The 17,932-nt window shown below is 33.6% G+C and overlaps 1 protein-coding gene across 1 annotated transcript in view; it reads right to left on the bottom strand.

Moving 5' to 3' along the window:
- The window catches only part of LOC123700702, a 32,625-nt gene extending 14,955 nt beyond the window's left edge, over positions 1-17,670 (bottom strand). Inside the window, exons 1-4 of the mRNA XM_045648009.1 lie at positions 17,425-17,670; positions 14,894-15,043; positions 14,358-14,428; positions 5,595-5,643 (exon numbers count right to left, since the gene is read on the bottom strand). Coding sequence (XP_045503965.1) covers positions 5,595-5,643; positions 14,358-14,403 — 95 coding nt within the window. The 5' untranslated portion in view covers positions 14,404-14,428; positions 14,894-15,043; positions 17,425-17,670. The remainder of the gene's footprint in view (positions 1-5,594; positions 5,644-14,357; positions 14,429-14,893; positions 15,044-17,424) is intronic.
- Between the last annotated feature and the right edge of the window lie 262 nt (positions 17,671-17,932).

Raw genomic sequence — 17,932 nt, 5'->3', positions numbered from 1 at the left:
GACATTGAAAGAAACAACCCTTGCCTTTCTATATAGACACTTACGCAAAATATTAAAATTTGCCGGCTAGGTTTATTTTTGTTGCCAGGTTATAAAAATAACCCAGACAAATATTGAAATAAGAAAAGCAACCCCTTCCTTTTCCTACACACTTGCCTGATAGCCTAATTTGTTTACCCGCCTCATTTCCTTCCTATCCAGATTCCAACTCCGACAAATACAAAATCCTCCATTTCCCTTGCTCTACATAAATAGAACATCAAAATTTGCTATCCCGATTACCCTTCCTCCTAGATTACCACCCGGACAGATACAAAATCCCCCTTACCACTCTCCCTAGTAGGGAGTCCCTACATACCGGCCGGTTTACCATCCCTTCCAGAATAAAATCAAAGCCGAACAAATACAAAATTCCTCCTCACCACTCTACCTACATACTCTCAACCAACCAATCCATCTTGCCGGTTTATACCGCATCTCGGCCAAGGTCACCGTAACCTCTCACTGGCCGACACACTTTCGGCGCGCGCGCATTCTAATCGCTGTGTTACCGGCTGTTATGAAATTATGTTTTTACGTGCATTGCGTATTGATATTGGTAAATAAATCGTGTTTGTTTTAAATGTGTGAATGTTTTGATTTTACAAATACCTATTTTTAACACGCTTCATTTGTATGTTTTTTGAGTTTGTATGTTTGTTTGTAAGCGACTTTTTTTGACACGATTTTGACCCACTTTAAACGGACAAGATTTAATTCAAACTTTATAAGGATAATAATTACAGTTCATTTTCTTATACTTCAAAATAAAATATATAAAATTACCTCACCAACCAAAATTCAAACAACACACGATGTTAGCAATAAATAAATATCACGTAAACATAACCCAAAAGCCGTTAATCCTGTTTCTAATCGCGATCGGCTATGCAGAATTTCATAGCATAATACTAATTTAGTGTTGCATGATAATTCATCGATTTAAATTGTTGCTGCACCGATGGTTTTGCAACACGACTGAATGGACATTGTAGTCTATTTAAGACTCAAGGTAGCAAATATATGACAGTAGTTAATTTACGAGAATATTAAGTTGTAAAGTCGAAATGCCTAGAGAAGCAGCTTGTACACATGAATTGACAAAATACGGCTACGATTTTAAATATAATGATTTTATTTAACATGTTCCTATTTTATTATTTCTCGTTAACGCAACTGAACCTGAAAATGCTACTTTTTATTTTATACAAATATCATGTGCTCAGAAATTAAAAAATATAGAACTACTTTATGGGTGGTAGATACTGCATCAGTCTGATGATTGATGTAGCCAGAAACGCGAGAAATATATTACCCATCGCAATTAGCAAGGGAAGTTCTAAGAAAAGACTACACACAGGCAAAAACTTCATAACCTGGGTAAGATAAGGTATACTGATTTGTCTGTGTTCTAAGGCATAATCCTACTACTATTATAAAGGCGAAAGCTTGTATGGATGTATGAATGTTTGTTACTCTTTCACGTAAAAACTACTGAACCGATTACAATGAAATTTAGCACACATATAGAGGGTAACTTGGATTAACACATAGGATAAGTTTTATAATAATCCCACGGGAACGGGAACTATACGGGTTTTTCTTTGAAAACGCGGGCGAAGCCGCGGGCGGAAAGCTAGAAAGTTATTAATTCCGTTTGCTTGCGATTGTATTATGAAGTATCTAACCACGTAATTGTTTGTGTTTTTCTTGCATGTTTAACAAATAAACATCAACTAATCCCATACCATAACATTGAAACAACTACAATTTCAAGAATCAACTATTTTTACACATAGTGATTGTAGCGAAGTAAAGTACTACTGATTGTAGCGAAGATTAGAAGGTAACTTCTAATCTTCGCTACAATCAGATAATACTTTACACTATTCGATATGTATTGTAATACCATTTACTACCTAATGACGTCACAAGCCTTGCACTTAAGAATTGCCGAGGCCAAGTAAAAGCAGATTTGTACTGATCGAATTGTACAATGTATTAAAATTCAATGTTAACAGTCACTTAATAAGTAGTATTTTCTTCCCTAAGTAATATTGCAAATGCGTAAGTTACTGTCTATAGCTGTCACTTCTTCACGACTCAACCACTGATCCGTGTGCCTAGTGCGAGTTTTCATCGAGTACGAAACGTTACTATCGCGTTTGCGTCACAGCCGAATTAGTATGGGAAATCGAACAGCGCCCCTAGCGGACGTATGGGGAAGCTTTGATTCTCCATACAAATTTCGCTGTGACGCAGACGCGATAGTAACGTTTCGTACTCGATGAAAACTCGCACTAGGCACACCGATTTGGATGAAAGCGGAAATTTAGTAGACGAGGTATAGAGACTCCTCCTTGTTACAGAAGTATGCAGCTTGGGCTGTTCACTGCATAACTGTTAAATTTTAGACATATTGCGTGAAAAAATAAAAACTAGGCTTTTTAGTTACCATATAGCTCTTTGAAAATTATTCTCTTACTTACCTATTCCTAACATAAGAACATAACATATGAATACATATCAATAAGAAATATATTACTACTAGCTTACCGCCCGCGGCTTCGCCCGCTTTCTCTAAAACGATTTGAGATTTAAACTATCCTATATCTCAAGTTGGATCGAACTGCACATGGTGTGCGAATTTTATTATAATCGGTTAAATGGTTTAGGAGTTCATTGAGTACTTAAACATTGTGACACGAGATTTATATATATTAAGAAGATGTCCTTATTTTATTGCCTCTTAAAATTCTGCCTCAAAACAATTAATTACAGATTATATTTACATATATTAACATAACATCAATGAATATATGAATATGTATACTAATACTATCTACCTTCTCGTACTGTGAATTTCATTATATATATTGGCTTTGCTATTTTAGTTTTACAGCATTCAAATGAGAATTTTTTAAAGAATATTAATCTAATAAAAGGATCCTCGCCGCCTTGTGATCGACTTTTGTCAATACGTTTTAATTTTCTTATTCATTTAAATCTTGGTGTTTCTAGACCACGTTTTATTTTCTATAAGTGAAGGTAATTTCCAAGTTTATGGGTGATTAATGTACTTACATTAATTGACATAATTAATGACGCAAGGTGTTTCTTTAGAATATTTTTATCAACACCTAATGGAATTAATTACTTCCACGTTTGACGTTTGATACTAGCTGTGCCCCGCGGTTTTACCCGCATTGCTTCGCTCCTATCTTAGCGTGATGATATAGCCTTCCTCGATAAATGGACTATCTAACAGAGAAATAATTTTACAAATCGGACGCGTGGATCCTGAGTTTTACACGTTCAAACAAACAAACAAACTCTTCAGCTTTATAATATTAGTATAGGTTTTACGAAAATAAAAAATCTATCGCCTTAATTGAGTTAATTTAATTGAAATGAACGAAAACCCTCAAGTGATAAGGCTGTAATGTGTAAAACAATAATTAAGTAATCGAATCTTTATTTTTTTTTAAGATAAACAAATTGCCTTTAACGACATTTACAGCATATATTAAGACGTTATTGTTTTTCTTATTTTGGTACAAAATTATGTACAACTGTTACTGCGTAAAATATCGTTCACGTAATATGCTTTTTGACCTTTATTCGTAGTCTCAAAAGAAATGCCTATAACCTTGTTAAGAAAATTGTTAACATAAAATTTAAATTATAACTTTCAGCTAAAACCTTTACTTTAAACATGTTATACTTTAAAATAGTCCTCAGTATGTTACAGAGTAAATTATAAAACAGAGTCGCTTCGTCTGTCCCTTTGTCCCTATGTATCTTTAAAACTACGCAACGGATTTTTTAAATAGATAGAGTGATCCAAGAGGAAGGTTTTAGCACGGTTTTAGTAAGTATATAATTTGTATTATGTTTTAGTTAGACAAAGCGGGCGAAGCCGCGGGCGGAAAGCTAGTCGATACTAATAACGAAGTACCTACATGCTATGTTATTCTGTGAGACACGAAATCTATCACAAATGAGACGAGATTGTCGTCTTTAATAAATAAGGAAATATAAGCATGTTTACAACATTTCTTAAGAATATTAAAAAAAAATCTCTATTAAATGTGATTGTTTACGACCAATGTTATTGCAACATAACATTGGCATTAGTATCTAATACTATATGGGTGCGCCAAATGGCAAACTAAAGGTCTATCCTTATGTTCTCATTGTAACTTATAAGGCTTATACTAAGTACTAACCTTAAAGGCCGATTAACCAATGACATCTTATTTAAAGTTATTATAAGATTTGTTTTATACATAAAGTGTACCTACATAACAATTATTTGTAACAAACTGCATTAAATATGCCACAACGCCCACAACTGAACAAAATTTGAATAGAATTATATGGGAGGCACCATCTTTCAAATAAAAATTAATATCAATATCCATTTACCTAGGTCCTAGACAGTACTGAAGTCACAGTCCCAAAAAAAAAATATTGTGATCCTCCTTCTTTGAAGTCGGTTAAAAATCATATAACCTAGCGAATTTGGCAACTATTAGTCAATATGTACTATTGTTATTATTTCGACACATTTCACAAGATTATCAGTTTATCCATTACATAATTTAACTCGAGTAAGGACACAATAATTATTACCTAATACAGTAGAATTATTACGTACTAGCTTTCCGCCCCCGGCTTCGCCCACGATTTTCAAATACAGACCCGCATAGTTCTCGTTTCTGTGGGATTTCTGGGATAAAACCTATAATACTATGTGTTAATCCAAGTAACCCTCCACGTGTGCCATTTTTAATTATAAACGGTTCAGCAGTATTTGTGTGAAACAAACATACATACGCACAAACTTTCGCGTTTATAATATTAGAGGGATTGCTAAATCAGTATTAAAAGACATGTGACGTCAGATGGTAAACAACAAAGAGGGTAGAATAACATTTATCTCTATTATCTTCTATTAATTAAATACTTCTTTATTGTATACTGTAGTAAATACGTATAATATATTTGTATGTCTGTTATCAAAACACAATTAACAAACATTATGAGTCGTGTGGCATAACATTTGTTACAGATAATGTTGATCTTTCTGTTGATAAGATTCAGTTTACATTAATGGTATCATGTTATGCAATTAAAAATAAATAACTATTGAACATGTTATTTATATATGGAATTAATTAATGGTAAGGACTTTTTACTATTCTATAGTACATAACTGAAAAACGTCAACAAACCACATGTTCAATGACCTTAGATGTTATGCTAATCTTTGAGTAGTCAATGAAGCAAAACATTTAATTAAAAATGGCATAACCATTAAACATAAGGTTTACTATACAATACATAGTACGTAATACCATAAGTAATTAAAAAACAATTACCAGAGAACAATCGCAAAGCAATCCACAAGGTCACTCGTACACAAACACCAAACTGATAACACAATCACTGTACAATACAAATTCGTAACACAATACGTAATTATAGTAACGCGTCTGTCACCGTCGACGGTTGGATAAGGAATGAGGAGATGTAGGAAGTGTTCAACTGACCTGGGCTTTTCCTGAAGCTGCGCGCGCGCCGGCTCACCCCCCACCGGGCCTGCAAAGTTACATAATGTCACCATGATTTCGGATAATCGGGACCTTTTACACTTCAAGGATTTTCATACATATGTCACCATAATTTCGGATTTACAGGACTTTTACTCTTCAAGGATTTTCATACTTTTCAATAACACAACGTCACCATGATTTTGGATATATTGAACAATTTACTCTTAAAGGACTTTCATACTTTTCAAAATTAATATCACCATGATTTATGGAACTTACTCTTCAAGGGTTTACACCATTGTCGAGCTTACAGAATCATGGACATTTAAAAAATATATAGCAAACGAAAATGAAAGTAATTTGGGTTGTTTCACTTTCGTACGGTGCCGGTTGCTTCACGTTTTAATGTGGGTTGATATTTTTGGGTTAGAATTGATGTAATGAAATAAATGTTTATTATAAGAGAACAACTTTAATTAATATTTTCGGCACGAATATAGAAATATCTCTAAAATAAACTTAATTTCGAGTTTAATGACATAGTTACAGAATTAGTTTATGATTATGAACTAGGAAATAATAACTTACAAATATCATCAATTTAGATTATCAGTGATAGAAATCAAATTGTAAGGTGTGGTTATGTCAAATCGATCTTTGGTTATCGGTCATCATTGATAAAGTGTGATAGGAAATAAAAATATACTTAGATCTAATACAGGAACCATTAACAAGCAAACATATATCACCGATTGTAATCGTTTATACTGTTGCATTATTCTGACACATTTTATTTCAAGATGGTAACACAGAATCGTAATATGACAGAACAATACATTATACAACATATCCGAATACATTATAAAATTGTTTAGGGGATGTTAAAGCTCCAGGAAATAGCATCATTAACATTACTTTTTTCAATTAAATCTAACATATCCAACATACTTTCTCAGAATTAGTAACCGTTATAAATAGTCAAACAACTAATATACACCACATATGCCCTAATTCCCCGCTTGAACTATGCATTCACCTCTACCATTCTGACCCGAAAGTCATCACCTGCCTATGTACACACACGTACAAGCCAGGTCAATAATTTTATTAAATAACGTCTTACAAAACATATCGCGTCCATCAAGATAAAGAACGTGTGCGTTGCGTAGTGTTACATCAATGCAATGTTCCCATGCGATCGCAATCACGACTCGGCTTTTGTTTGTGTTTTGTGTTCGCTCGTTTGAGTTCGCAGTTGGCACATCCTTGAAGGCAAGTCGAGGTGGAAATTACCGTATTTCTAAGCCGGTAATTGGTGAAGGTTCTAAGACTTATCTTAGTAATGAAAGATTCTAAGCCGTGGCAACTTGTAATTAAAACAACACTCGGCTATCTATTTGTATAGATATTTTAAATCTGTTATCATAAAATGGTGTCTGTTTTGTAAGTTGTCCTAAATAAATAAATAAATGAGTATCTTTGACCATATAGTTTCCTTTCGATTACCATTTTCAGTGGAAATATTTGTATTATGAATGAATGAATGAAAACGCTTTATTGTACACCATTACAAACAGGAAAAAGACATACATATACAGAAGGAGACATGCACAAATGGCGGCCTTATGGCTTTTATTATAATGAATAGACCATGTGAAGTCATCAAAGTGTATTAGAGATTTGAACTGGCAACAAGTAAATGCTACAGAAGAGCTGAGAGATCAGATTATAAAACAACGACCCTTGAAAAATCTCATTATCTGTCAAATATAAAGAATATATTTTTCTTTATAGACAGCGTATAAAATTAGGTGTATTATATAGGAATATATCTACTATGACGCCTCTTGTGTGAATGTTGACCCAGCACTTGCGTGACCCAATTTTTTCTCACGACTATTTGACTTCAAATACCAAGACAAGTTCATATACCTACTGAAGATATAGATAACCTACGGGCACGTATTTTTATAAAATGCGGAATACAGAATATCCTTAGTGAAAAAAATACGAAACAGGGAAATTATTCATACAAAAAAATAAATTAAATTGACAAAAGTTGCAAGAAGAATTCAAATTCAAAATTGAATCAATATTAATTATATTGTCATTACTACAATATTAATTATATTAGGTATCAGAAACTTAATATACAGAAAGACTTTGGAAATCTAAGGCCCAGATTCACAATCGTGACTTTACTTTAGAGCAAAAGAGTCTTCACAAAGTAAACTTTGTATGACCGAAGTTTACTTTCAACATATTTAATTTCAGAGAGAATTGCTTGACTTTCCTTAGAAAAGTACGGTCCCAAAGTAAAGTACAGGGTAAGACGTGTAACTGTTACTTTATACGCATAATTTATGTTTTTGAGAACATAATATTATTAAATTAAGTTATATTTCCATAAAAAACATATATAATAATAACATTATTATTTTATATCAAAAATTAAATGTTTAGAAAAAAAACCATCATGTAGGAAGATTATAGTATAAATATAAAAAACCGGTAGACACAACAAAATTCGTCAGAAAAATATAATAATGATAAAAGACAAACGAAACGATGCAACGATCAACACATCAACAAAAAAATGTTACTCGACATGACGTTTCGATCTATAACCCAACCATATTAAAATGTGTTTCTGTTCTACGAAATTGGTTTAAAATGTAGGCCTACATGATTTATACGCATAGTCATGTAAAGTTTACTTTGAGACCAAAGTCATGATTATCGGCTCCTTAGCCTTTACTAAGTAAAGTATAGTTTCTGGAAAGTAAAGATGAGCTTAACACGACTAAGAAATATATTTTTGGTTGAAAGTAGATCTTTCCATCAAAGTAAAGTTAAAGTGCGATCTATGAATCTCGGCCTAAGAGCTAGCGCGCAAGAGCAACTTTTGTCTCCGCAATTATTTAGTCTCTCCCATCAACTCTATGGGCTAGTAAGAAAGTGCGCGCACGTAGCGACGCAACTCCCCATAGAGTTGATGGGAGAGGCAAATTATAGTTGCGGAGACAAAAGTTGCTCTTGCACGCTAGCCCTAAACGATCATAATCACCTATGGAATATCCAAGCAATATCAAACAAAATAGTAAAGACAAGAATAATGGAAGTTAATGCCATAAGTAGTTCTGTGATTAGTACTCGTAATGGGATGCGTGTTATTCACCTTACACGGTCGTTAATTTCTTAACGAATTAATTAGTATTTATAACCTTGTAATCACCTTAATTGTCACATTTACACATAGCTCACAAATTGACACGCATAATGTTTCTTAACGTTGATATTTTCGAACAAATAACGACTAATATCAAACAAACACAACAACATTAAAAATACAAACATCCTGAATTTCTTTGAAGAGAAAAACGTGGACGATTATTAAACATATCATTAAAAATTTAAAAGACATAGATTAAGCCCATACTTCTGTGATATTAACTAATCACTTAATCCAATCAGTCATGAATTAATTTAAAAACATCGTATTCGTAACAACATTGACGCGTAACAAGCCGGCTTTCCTTGCCTTACTAATTAATAAGAAAAACACATATCAAACAACTTACGACATTCTTTAGATCTAATCCTCTTACCTAATCTAATTGAACTAGGTAGTCATTTATTTGATACCACTATTATTATTGTTATTCAGGCCAATAGACTTCCTTCTTTATAACTGAAATGCGATATATTCTTTCTTTTATTTCTTTTTGCGCCATCCTTATTCTTCTCACATTTCCTTTCCTACCAGGTTGCCTGGCAGAGATTGCTGTGTAGCAGTAAGGCCGCCTATTGTGCAAAATTTTTGTACCTCATGAATTTGTACCACATTTCCTACATTGTTTTGTACAATGAAGTGTTATAAATAAATAAATAAATGCTAAAGATATAATTTCAACACATATATTTCCAATTCCTTCAAAATAATACAAATTTATTACCCATTTCTACATAGCCATAAATGGTTATGCTCTACAAAACATAAGTGTATTACGATAAGTCAAAGCGACTTCCATATCATTTACGTAATACGCGGGTAAGTGGAAAAAATTGTATCGGTTACGAGAAAAATCTAGAACTGCTTTTCCCGGTTGATTGAAAAACACCTATAAAACAAGACAAGACCATATGTAACGATGGAAACGAAGTGGTTGATATCGATATACTATCATCTATCAAATCATTAGATAATGATAAAATAACATGTGATTAAAACTGAGGACGAATTTCCATATGTATCCATATTTAGACAACCGTTAAGGAACTATTACGTCCTTAATGAATGCAAATGAAATGTGAAGATCTAGGTCAAACCGCACGGGTTAAATTGAAACTTAACTTCGGGGTCACGCATATATTTTCACATGTAGGTTTGAGACAGTGATGTAAGTGAAGTGACCTTACTTTTAAAGTAACAATCGCAAAACACGTTGCCGGTTCTGCAATAGCAACGACAGGAAAAGATGTTGACCCAATGAAGTGTCTCGAATTGCATACATATTACGAATTCGTAGTCAAGATTGGAATTTATTAAAAACCAGAAATATTATAAGTGTGTCTTCATACCACTCAAACATTCTCAAACATATTAAATCGATAGAAACACAAATGTTCCAATTACTCCCAAATTAAATGCGTCCCAGAAAACTCACTGGCATCTATTCCTTTTTTTGAATAGAAAATAACCTTAAACACCGCTCAAAAGGTTCCCCATTACACGAAGTCTGTTCAAAATTACCCCTAAAACGTTCCAGAAAAGGTTGTATTCACGGACAATCGCGAGATGCAGTTACAAAATCTAAGTTCAGATGCCCTGCGTGAATGTGCTACTTTCACTATCGTCGGCCCACTTCGTCCGCTGGTCATTTACCGCTTACAACATGGCTTATGTCATAGCGGTTCGTGCTCTGCTAGCGACCGACATTGTGAAGGACGAATCTTAGCGGTTACAAAATGGGGCGTGATGCAGTGAAGTTGTAGTGGTTCTTGTATGGCAATTAATTGCGTTAATATTGACTCAGCATAAGGGAGATTGAAAGAAATAGGCTATGATGCAGTACTGTAATTTATTGCGTGAATGTTGTATATTGACTGTGTTGGTAAGAGCCAGGAAGTAAAGAAGAATCGAAAACTGCAGTTGCTATTGTGTCTGCTGGCAAGAGTGCCAATAATAATGGGCGATCCGTTAAAATACATTGTTTTTTTCTGACATCATTCAATCGAGGATGAAATCAATGAAGAGAAATATACTAATTACCTACTAAAGACGAAAAATTTCAACATGTAAATCTTTATACGCCGGCAGTCATTGTACAGTTACTTCTTGTAATGTTTTTTTTTTTTTTATTCGCAGTGTGAAGACATTTATATAGTAGAAGGAAGATATCTAACTTTAGGGAGCGACAGCGACTTTACTCAGACTCGACTAAAAGACGACTTGAATTTTATAAACAACGAAATGAGAAATAATCTAATTTCGGGGTGAATTAAAGTTACGACAGAAATTGTTTTTTTTTTATATATATATCAAACAATCAAATGAATACTAAGAAGATTAAAAAGATGAATTTTACAAACAGAGATTGAGAAAGAGCATAATTTTAATTTTAGGATGAACTAAAGTTAGGACGCATCACGCAACAGCAGTTGATTTCGGTAAATCAATGATTTGAATAAACAATAAGAACTGGAGAAGAATTATCAAAGATGAGTTAAGTCTGTGAATAAGGTATTCAACATTCTCATGTCATAAAATACAATTGCAAAAACGACGTATCATGATGCATTTATCGATTCCTCGATTGACTACAATACCGACTTTGTTTACCATTCACTTTCCTCTCCATAACAACAAAACTAAATTACAGACACATTCTTGCTCATTACAATCATATGATAGCTCCTAATCCAGCTTGCTTCGTTCATTTAAAATGCAGCCTTATTTAAATTATTGCATACAATTATATCAAACGAAGAACTAGGTATTATCCAACATACATAATACACGATTAACGGAATAATTTAGTTCGAAATTCCGATTAATATCGAGCGTTATAAATAACAGTTTTATTGTTTAGCACCGACATTTATGGTAACGTAATCGTTTTCAATTATGCAATGTTTATAACGGTGCAATTATAAGCCTGGGCTATTGCCTAGCTATTCGATAGTATTGATAGTAAATACTAAGGCTGGGTTGCAACATGTTACTTTAGCAATAACAAATATGTTAAAGTAACGGTTACGGAAGATATGAGTTGCACCATTTGACAATTTTATTGATGACGTCACAATTCTGACTCTAAGGGCCGGCGCAGATATGGCGGAGCACAGCGCAGCGCATTTTTCATTGACAAACTATTATCTCAAATAACAACAATTTATTTTGAGGAGCATCGAAGAGTCACACGCGAAAAGTAGCGCGATGCGATTTTTTTTAATGCAGGACAATGTCGATAATATAGACCGGGAGATACTGACACAAAATTTCGAGTCATTTGTAACAGGATGGTGGTTCTACAGGGGTCTTAGTACGCAATGACAAAAAGAAAAACGATGGTGTGAACGCTGGTACCGGCGGCTTAGTCGCGTGGGCGTTAGTAGAACTCGTCGGAAAATAGCGAAAGTCAAACGATTTGTAACAGTATGGCACTTATTTTTCCTGTAAGTTTGAGGATCAACGAATATAAATACAAAATTTCAAAGATCTAGGTGTTGGAAATCTTCACTTATATAAATTAATACTAAATTAATTTTTCAAGTATGACAGCACTTTTTCCCCCTACTAGAAGTATGGCAAATATAATAATGGTCACATTTTATCAAATACTCTCCAAAAATCCAAATGCAATACTGGTACAAAAAGTTTGGCGAAATAAAATTTTTTTGCAGATTTTCGGCGGTATGGCGACCATTTGGAATCGTCCGAAAAGTATGGCATGGCGATTTTCGTAAATGGCTGCACGACGATGGTTACCTGTGCAAAAGTTAGCCTGATACAAATGGTTGAAAAATTGTTTTGTTTAAATCAACACATTCGCGTCGGTATGGCGGGCTGTAAGTCACACCGGAAAAGTATGGCATGACACTACCACCTACTTCTTTTTTATGGGCTATCGGTAAATTCTAAAATTTTTGTGTTACAAATCGTTTGACTTTCGCTATTTTTCCGACGAGTTCGACTAACGCCCACGCGACTAAGCCGCCGGTACCAGCGTTCACACCATCGTTTTTCTTTTTGTCATTGCGTACTAAGACCCCTGTAGAACCGCCATCCTGTTAAAAATGACTCGAAATTTTGTGTCAGTATCTCCCGGTCTAATAGTTTGACGGTGAAAAATGCGCTGCGCTGCGCTCCGCCATATCTGCGCTGGCCCTCATAAATAATAATATCTGTACGCGTTTCAGCAGGAAAGCTATTGTTAGCTAAGTATCAGAAGTGCCAAATATAAAATATCATTTGACTTGTAACCCTGTTAACTTTAACTGTGAAAAAATACCATGGTACGACACATTTCGCAGGCACTGTTATTGTTAAATATGACGTTAATTTTAAATTTAACTACAACCAAGTATTCGATATTCACTATATCTTGTAAATGAGACAGCTTGAGCAAGCGACCTGTTGCAACTTCGCGGTATCAATGTGGTGACAGACTATAGCGCAATATTACACAAGTACTTTAGTATTATATTGCATCAAAGTGTCCTTTCCAAATGGTATGTGTACGAGACCTAACTTTATACGATAAGGTTAGGAAAAGTTTCAGAATAGTTTATTGTATATTAACATTAAATATTGAATTTGTTTTAATTCGCAGTGTGAAAACATTTATATTAAACATTTATATTGTGGTAGGAGGAAGTTTACTTTATGAGCATAAGAAGAAACTTTAGGGAGCGACAGCGATTTTACTTAGAAAAGCCACGACTTATTGCCACTACACAGACATTTACAGCCAAATAATGAATCTAAAATGGCCTTATTTTCAATTTAACTATACTAAGTATCAAAACGCTAGTTAGCTAGCAAAACGTTTAGTTACCTAGAATTTTGCAGAATTTTTCAGTATCAGCAATCAAAATAAAAAAGTGATGTCATAAACCGACCGTCACTAAAACCCAGTCTGATCGAGCCTTTAGCTTCCACTACTTTTTACTAACTAGGTATTCAGGAAAAGGATGTTATTGCAGGAAACTCGGCTGCAATTTGTGGATTTATACCGGCATGTGTGTTACTTTGTAACGTACTAGTTTGGGATTTGCTATCACATAATGGTATGAATTATACAAGTATCGAAGTAGTTTTATAGTTCAACTTAAATGGTTGACGTAAGTATTGCACTTCATTTATAAGTTGTTGAAGTTATACTTCTTTTGGCGCGATGGAGAAAAATGATGAGAGTGAATTTTAACGATTCGCGCGCACACCGACACCTAAATTTGACAGCATGAAGTTAGTTCTAGGTGGTATGAAAATTGATAACTATGTTCAAGTTGTATATTCTAGTATTTTTTGCCATACGCAAAAGAAGTATAACTTCTAACGCGTTTACATAAGTACACACACTCTTTTTTATTTTGTGTGTCTGTTTTTGCTCTTTCACATGGTAAATGAAACGGTAAAAAAGTAGCGTAGGTACCTACCATTGTTAAATAAATTAGTATAAAGTGTATGTATGTACCGTTTTTTGCTGTAAAATGTTTATACATATATTGTTTAGACTTATAATAAAATCCACTTACTAGTAGTGAGGCCCGCATCGCCCCGGTCTGTCGGTGTCAGGCCCATGGCTGGCCGGGCGCAGGCTTCATCACTGTAAACAAATAAATAATATATTCTATTCCTAATAACGATTTATTTTTTGTTTAAGTTTTCATTTGTTGTACTAAATAAATAAATAAATATTTAGGGACAATTTTCGCACACGGCACGACCTGATCCCATACTAAGCATTCGCTTGTGTTATGGAAACCAGATGGCTGATAAACATACATCTATACTAATATTATAAAGCTGAAGAGTTTGTTTGTTTGAACGCGCTAAACTCGGGAACTACTGGTCCGATTTGAAAAATTATTTCGGTGTTAGATAGCCCATTTATCGAGGAAGGCATCAAATATATCATCACGCTAAGACCAACAGGAGCGGAGCAATGCGGGGAACAGCTAGTCCATAATAAAATTTACAATAAAATAGAGCGTGTCGAGTACACGTGTCAGAAGTGAAACTTTTTTGGCAAGATTCAAAAAAAGAAAAATATTGCAGACTTGTTCCGTACCTCAGCAGCCGGTCCCTATAGCAGACGACGGTCCGCCTTTCGTCACTAACGCCAATCGAGAAGGTCGCGAGATCAGGCCGGTTCAGTTGTTCCACACAACGATGTATCAGGAACCGACGGTAGTTGCTCACGGGCGGGAAGACTAGCACACTGTGTATGTAAACTGTATCTTAGAGAATATAGCATTAAGCATATTAATTTTATATACTGCATCATCACTACATAGTATAAAATAAAGTTGATTACTCTGTCCCTATATCCCTATGTAGGTATGCTTAAATCTTTAAAACTACGCAACGCATTTTGATGCGGTTTTTTTAAATAGAATGTATCTCGAGGAAGGTTACCATTTATCCGGTTTAGACAAAGCGGGCGAAGCCGCGGGTGGGTTGTTAGTAGATAATATACTTAGCATATTTATTGTACAACTACATAATGCATTAAAGTATAAAAACTGTAAAATACTATCTGTACTAGCAAATTCGTTCGCGTGTGCATTGATTGTAATCAAATTCTTCTGCCAAGGACTCATAGCTTACATATAACAAAGAAAAATCCATCCATCTGTAACCATTTTTGATTCTTAATAAGGATAATGTACAGATTTTTAAATAAAATAATACATTTATGGTTTGTTTTCGCATAGTGCTAAATTAGATAGGAGCTTCATCTAGTTTGTTTGTTTGAACACGCTAATCTCAGGAACTACTGGTCCGATTTGAAAAATTATTTCAGTGTTAGATAGCCCACTTATCGAGGAAGACTATAGGCTATATATCATCATGCTAAGCCTAAGACCATCAGCAGCCGAGCAATGCAGGTGAAACCGCGGAGCACAGCTAGTCTAGCAATAAAAAACTAATTTAAATCTATACAAATAAAATATTACATTAATATAAAGCAATCACAAAATGAACAAACTTGTAGCACAAAATTTCATGAAACTCAACCATTACGCTAATTATACAGAAAGTATGACCCAATTTAAAAATAAAACATTCATTGCGTGTGTGTATATGTGTATGAATTATTGTGTGTGCGTTTATAACATTCTTTATGATATTAGATCATAGAAAGAATTAGATTTAGATTATTTGTAGTACTAATCATAGAAAAAATATTTAAAACACAAAAACAAAAATTATGCTTTCTTGTCTTTACTGTTGCATCAAGTAGAAGCAAAAAATAAGCTAAATAAATATTAATCAAACAGTGTTATCCTTAATATGTACTGGTTTACCCAAAATATTATACATCGTAGGGTTTTTAGTTTGGGGAATGGGGTTAGGGGTAACATCATAGGTTTTTTAGTTTTTACCCCATTGGACAAAATTATTTCATTAGTTAATTTTCTGTACTATAATAATTTGAAAAACAAATGAAATATCAAAATTAATCAAAAAACAATCCTCCATTCTTTCAGATACCCATTCCTTACACTAGACGTGTGAAAATTTCTGAAAATAATGTAGATTACATGAAACTTCACAATTTATGATCGCACCAGACCCGTTTCATTCATGCTCTGATAGATGACCAACCTACTGTATCAATCATGTAATATATGAATCTACAGCATTCTTTTATAATGTTTAGTTACACTAGCTTAGATTGTATGTGCAAGAAGACTCAATAAGAATGTGTTTAAAGTTATGGCTATCTTTAGACATCAAAGTGAATTTTGATTAAATAACATGGAAAACAGGCTTCGAGAAAATCTTTTGCTAAAGAAAAGACTGGGAACAAGGCATTTAATAAACAAGTACTCAAGTAAATATTTCAATAATCGAATTAGAAATATAAACAGGATTAATTTATTGATATGTAATCATGTATCACGCTCATTTATTTATAAGAAACAAGATTATTATGTATGAGAGTAAGTCACACACAAAGAAATAAACACAATTGCAAATCATAAGAATTAATTTAAATTTCTTGATTAAATAGCAGTTGATTGAATTGTAAATACATTTTCTTATTAATATACTTTCTATGTGAAGAGATCTTATAATAATATATATACTGATTTTATTATTTACAGTATGAAATTAATATAAATGCTACAGGTGCTTTGTTATAGGCCCAAAATCAGATGGCAAGACAAACTGCACTCTCATTGCAAGGAATGGACTAAAATTGATCACAGTAGTGAGACATGGACGAAGGGAAGAGAGGCCTTTGCCCAGCAGTGGGACAGCCAAGGCTGAATAATAAAAAATAAGGTGAATATAAAAAAAAATCACAAGATTCTTTTAAACACAAACAACAAATAGATATCATTTTAATAATTTAACACCTTGCCTTTGTCATATCACGATTCGCTATTCGTGTTCAAGGTGCCTTTAAGTATACTGGGATATGCTCTTTACGTCCTACGATCATCACTGGACAATAACCTTGAATCATTTTAGTTTTACCAACTATTTTATTCATCAATTAAAAACAAGCACTTTACCGGTGATTATCATACTTTCATGTGCAGTATAATTAAGCAATGTTTAATAAAAATAAATGTATATTAATTGTACCTGTCAATTTTTTTTTCGGCTAGAAAACATTTCAAGTCTTCGCTGACATCTTCAATAAAATTGTCGTCAGCTAGGTTCAAAAACCTTTCCACCGTTTTGGCACCCAGTTTGACGGCGATTATGATAAACTAATATAAAATTAAAAATACTAACTTCACGTGCAACAAAAATATTAATAGCCGTCCATTTTCGTTTTGCAATCACAATAGTCACAAACACATGCAATTTGCAAAAATCTCACAACAAAGATTAAAAATAAAAAACAATTTCGTACACAGATTATAATCGCTTTACTTTTGCACAGATAAATAGAAGTTAATGTCAAAGTCGCACAGATTACATATCGATATCGATTTTCTATTCGAATAAAACATCGAATAGTTTATACTCTGAAACTAATTTTTATAACTGGGTATTTTAATAACTATCTTTCCAGTTACCACACCCAGCTCCGCTCGTGAAGACAATCACAATATAAATGAATGTCGTCAAAATATGGGCAAGTTTT

This window comes from Colias croceus, chromosome 20 (genome assembly GCF_905220415.1).
Source record: "Colias croceus chromosome 20, ilColCroc2.1".
Taxonomy (NCBI): Eukaryota; Metazoa; Arthropoda; class Insecta; order Lepidoptera; family Pieridae; genus Colias; species Colias croceus.
The sequence above is the reverse complement of the archived record's forward strand: the minus strand, read 5'-3'. Positions and strand labels throughout refer to the sequence as shown.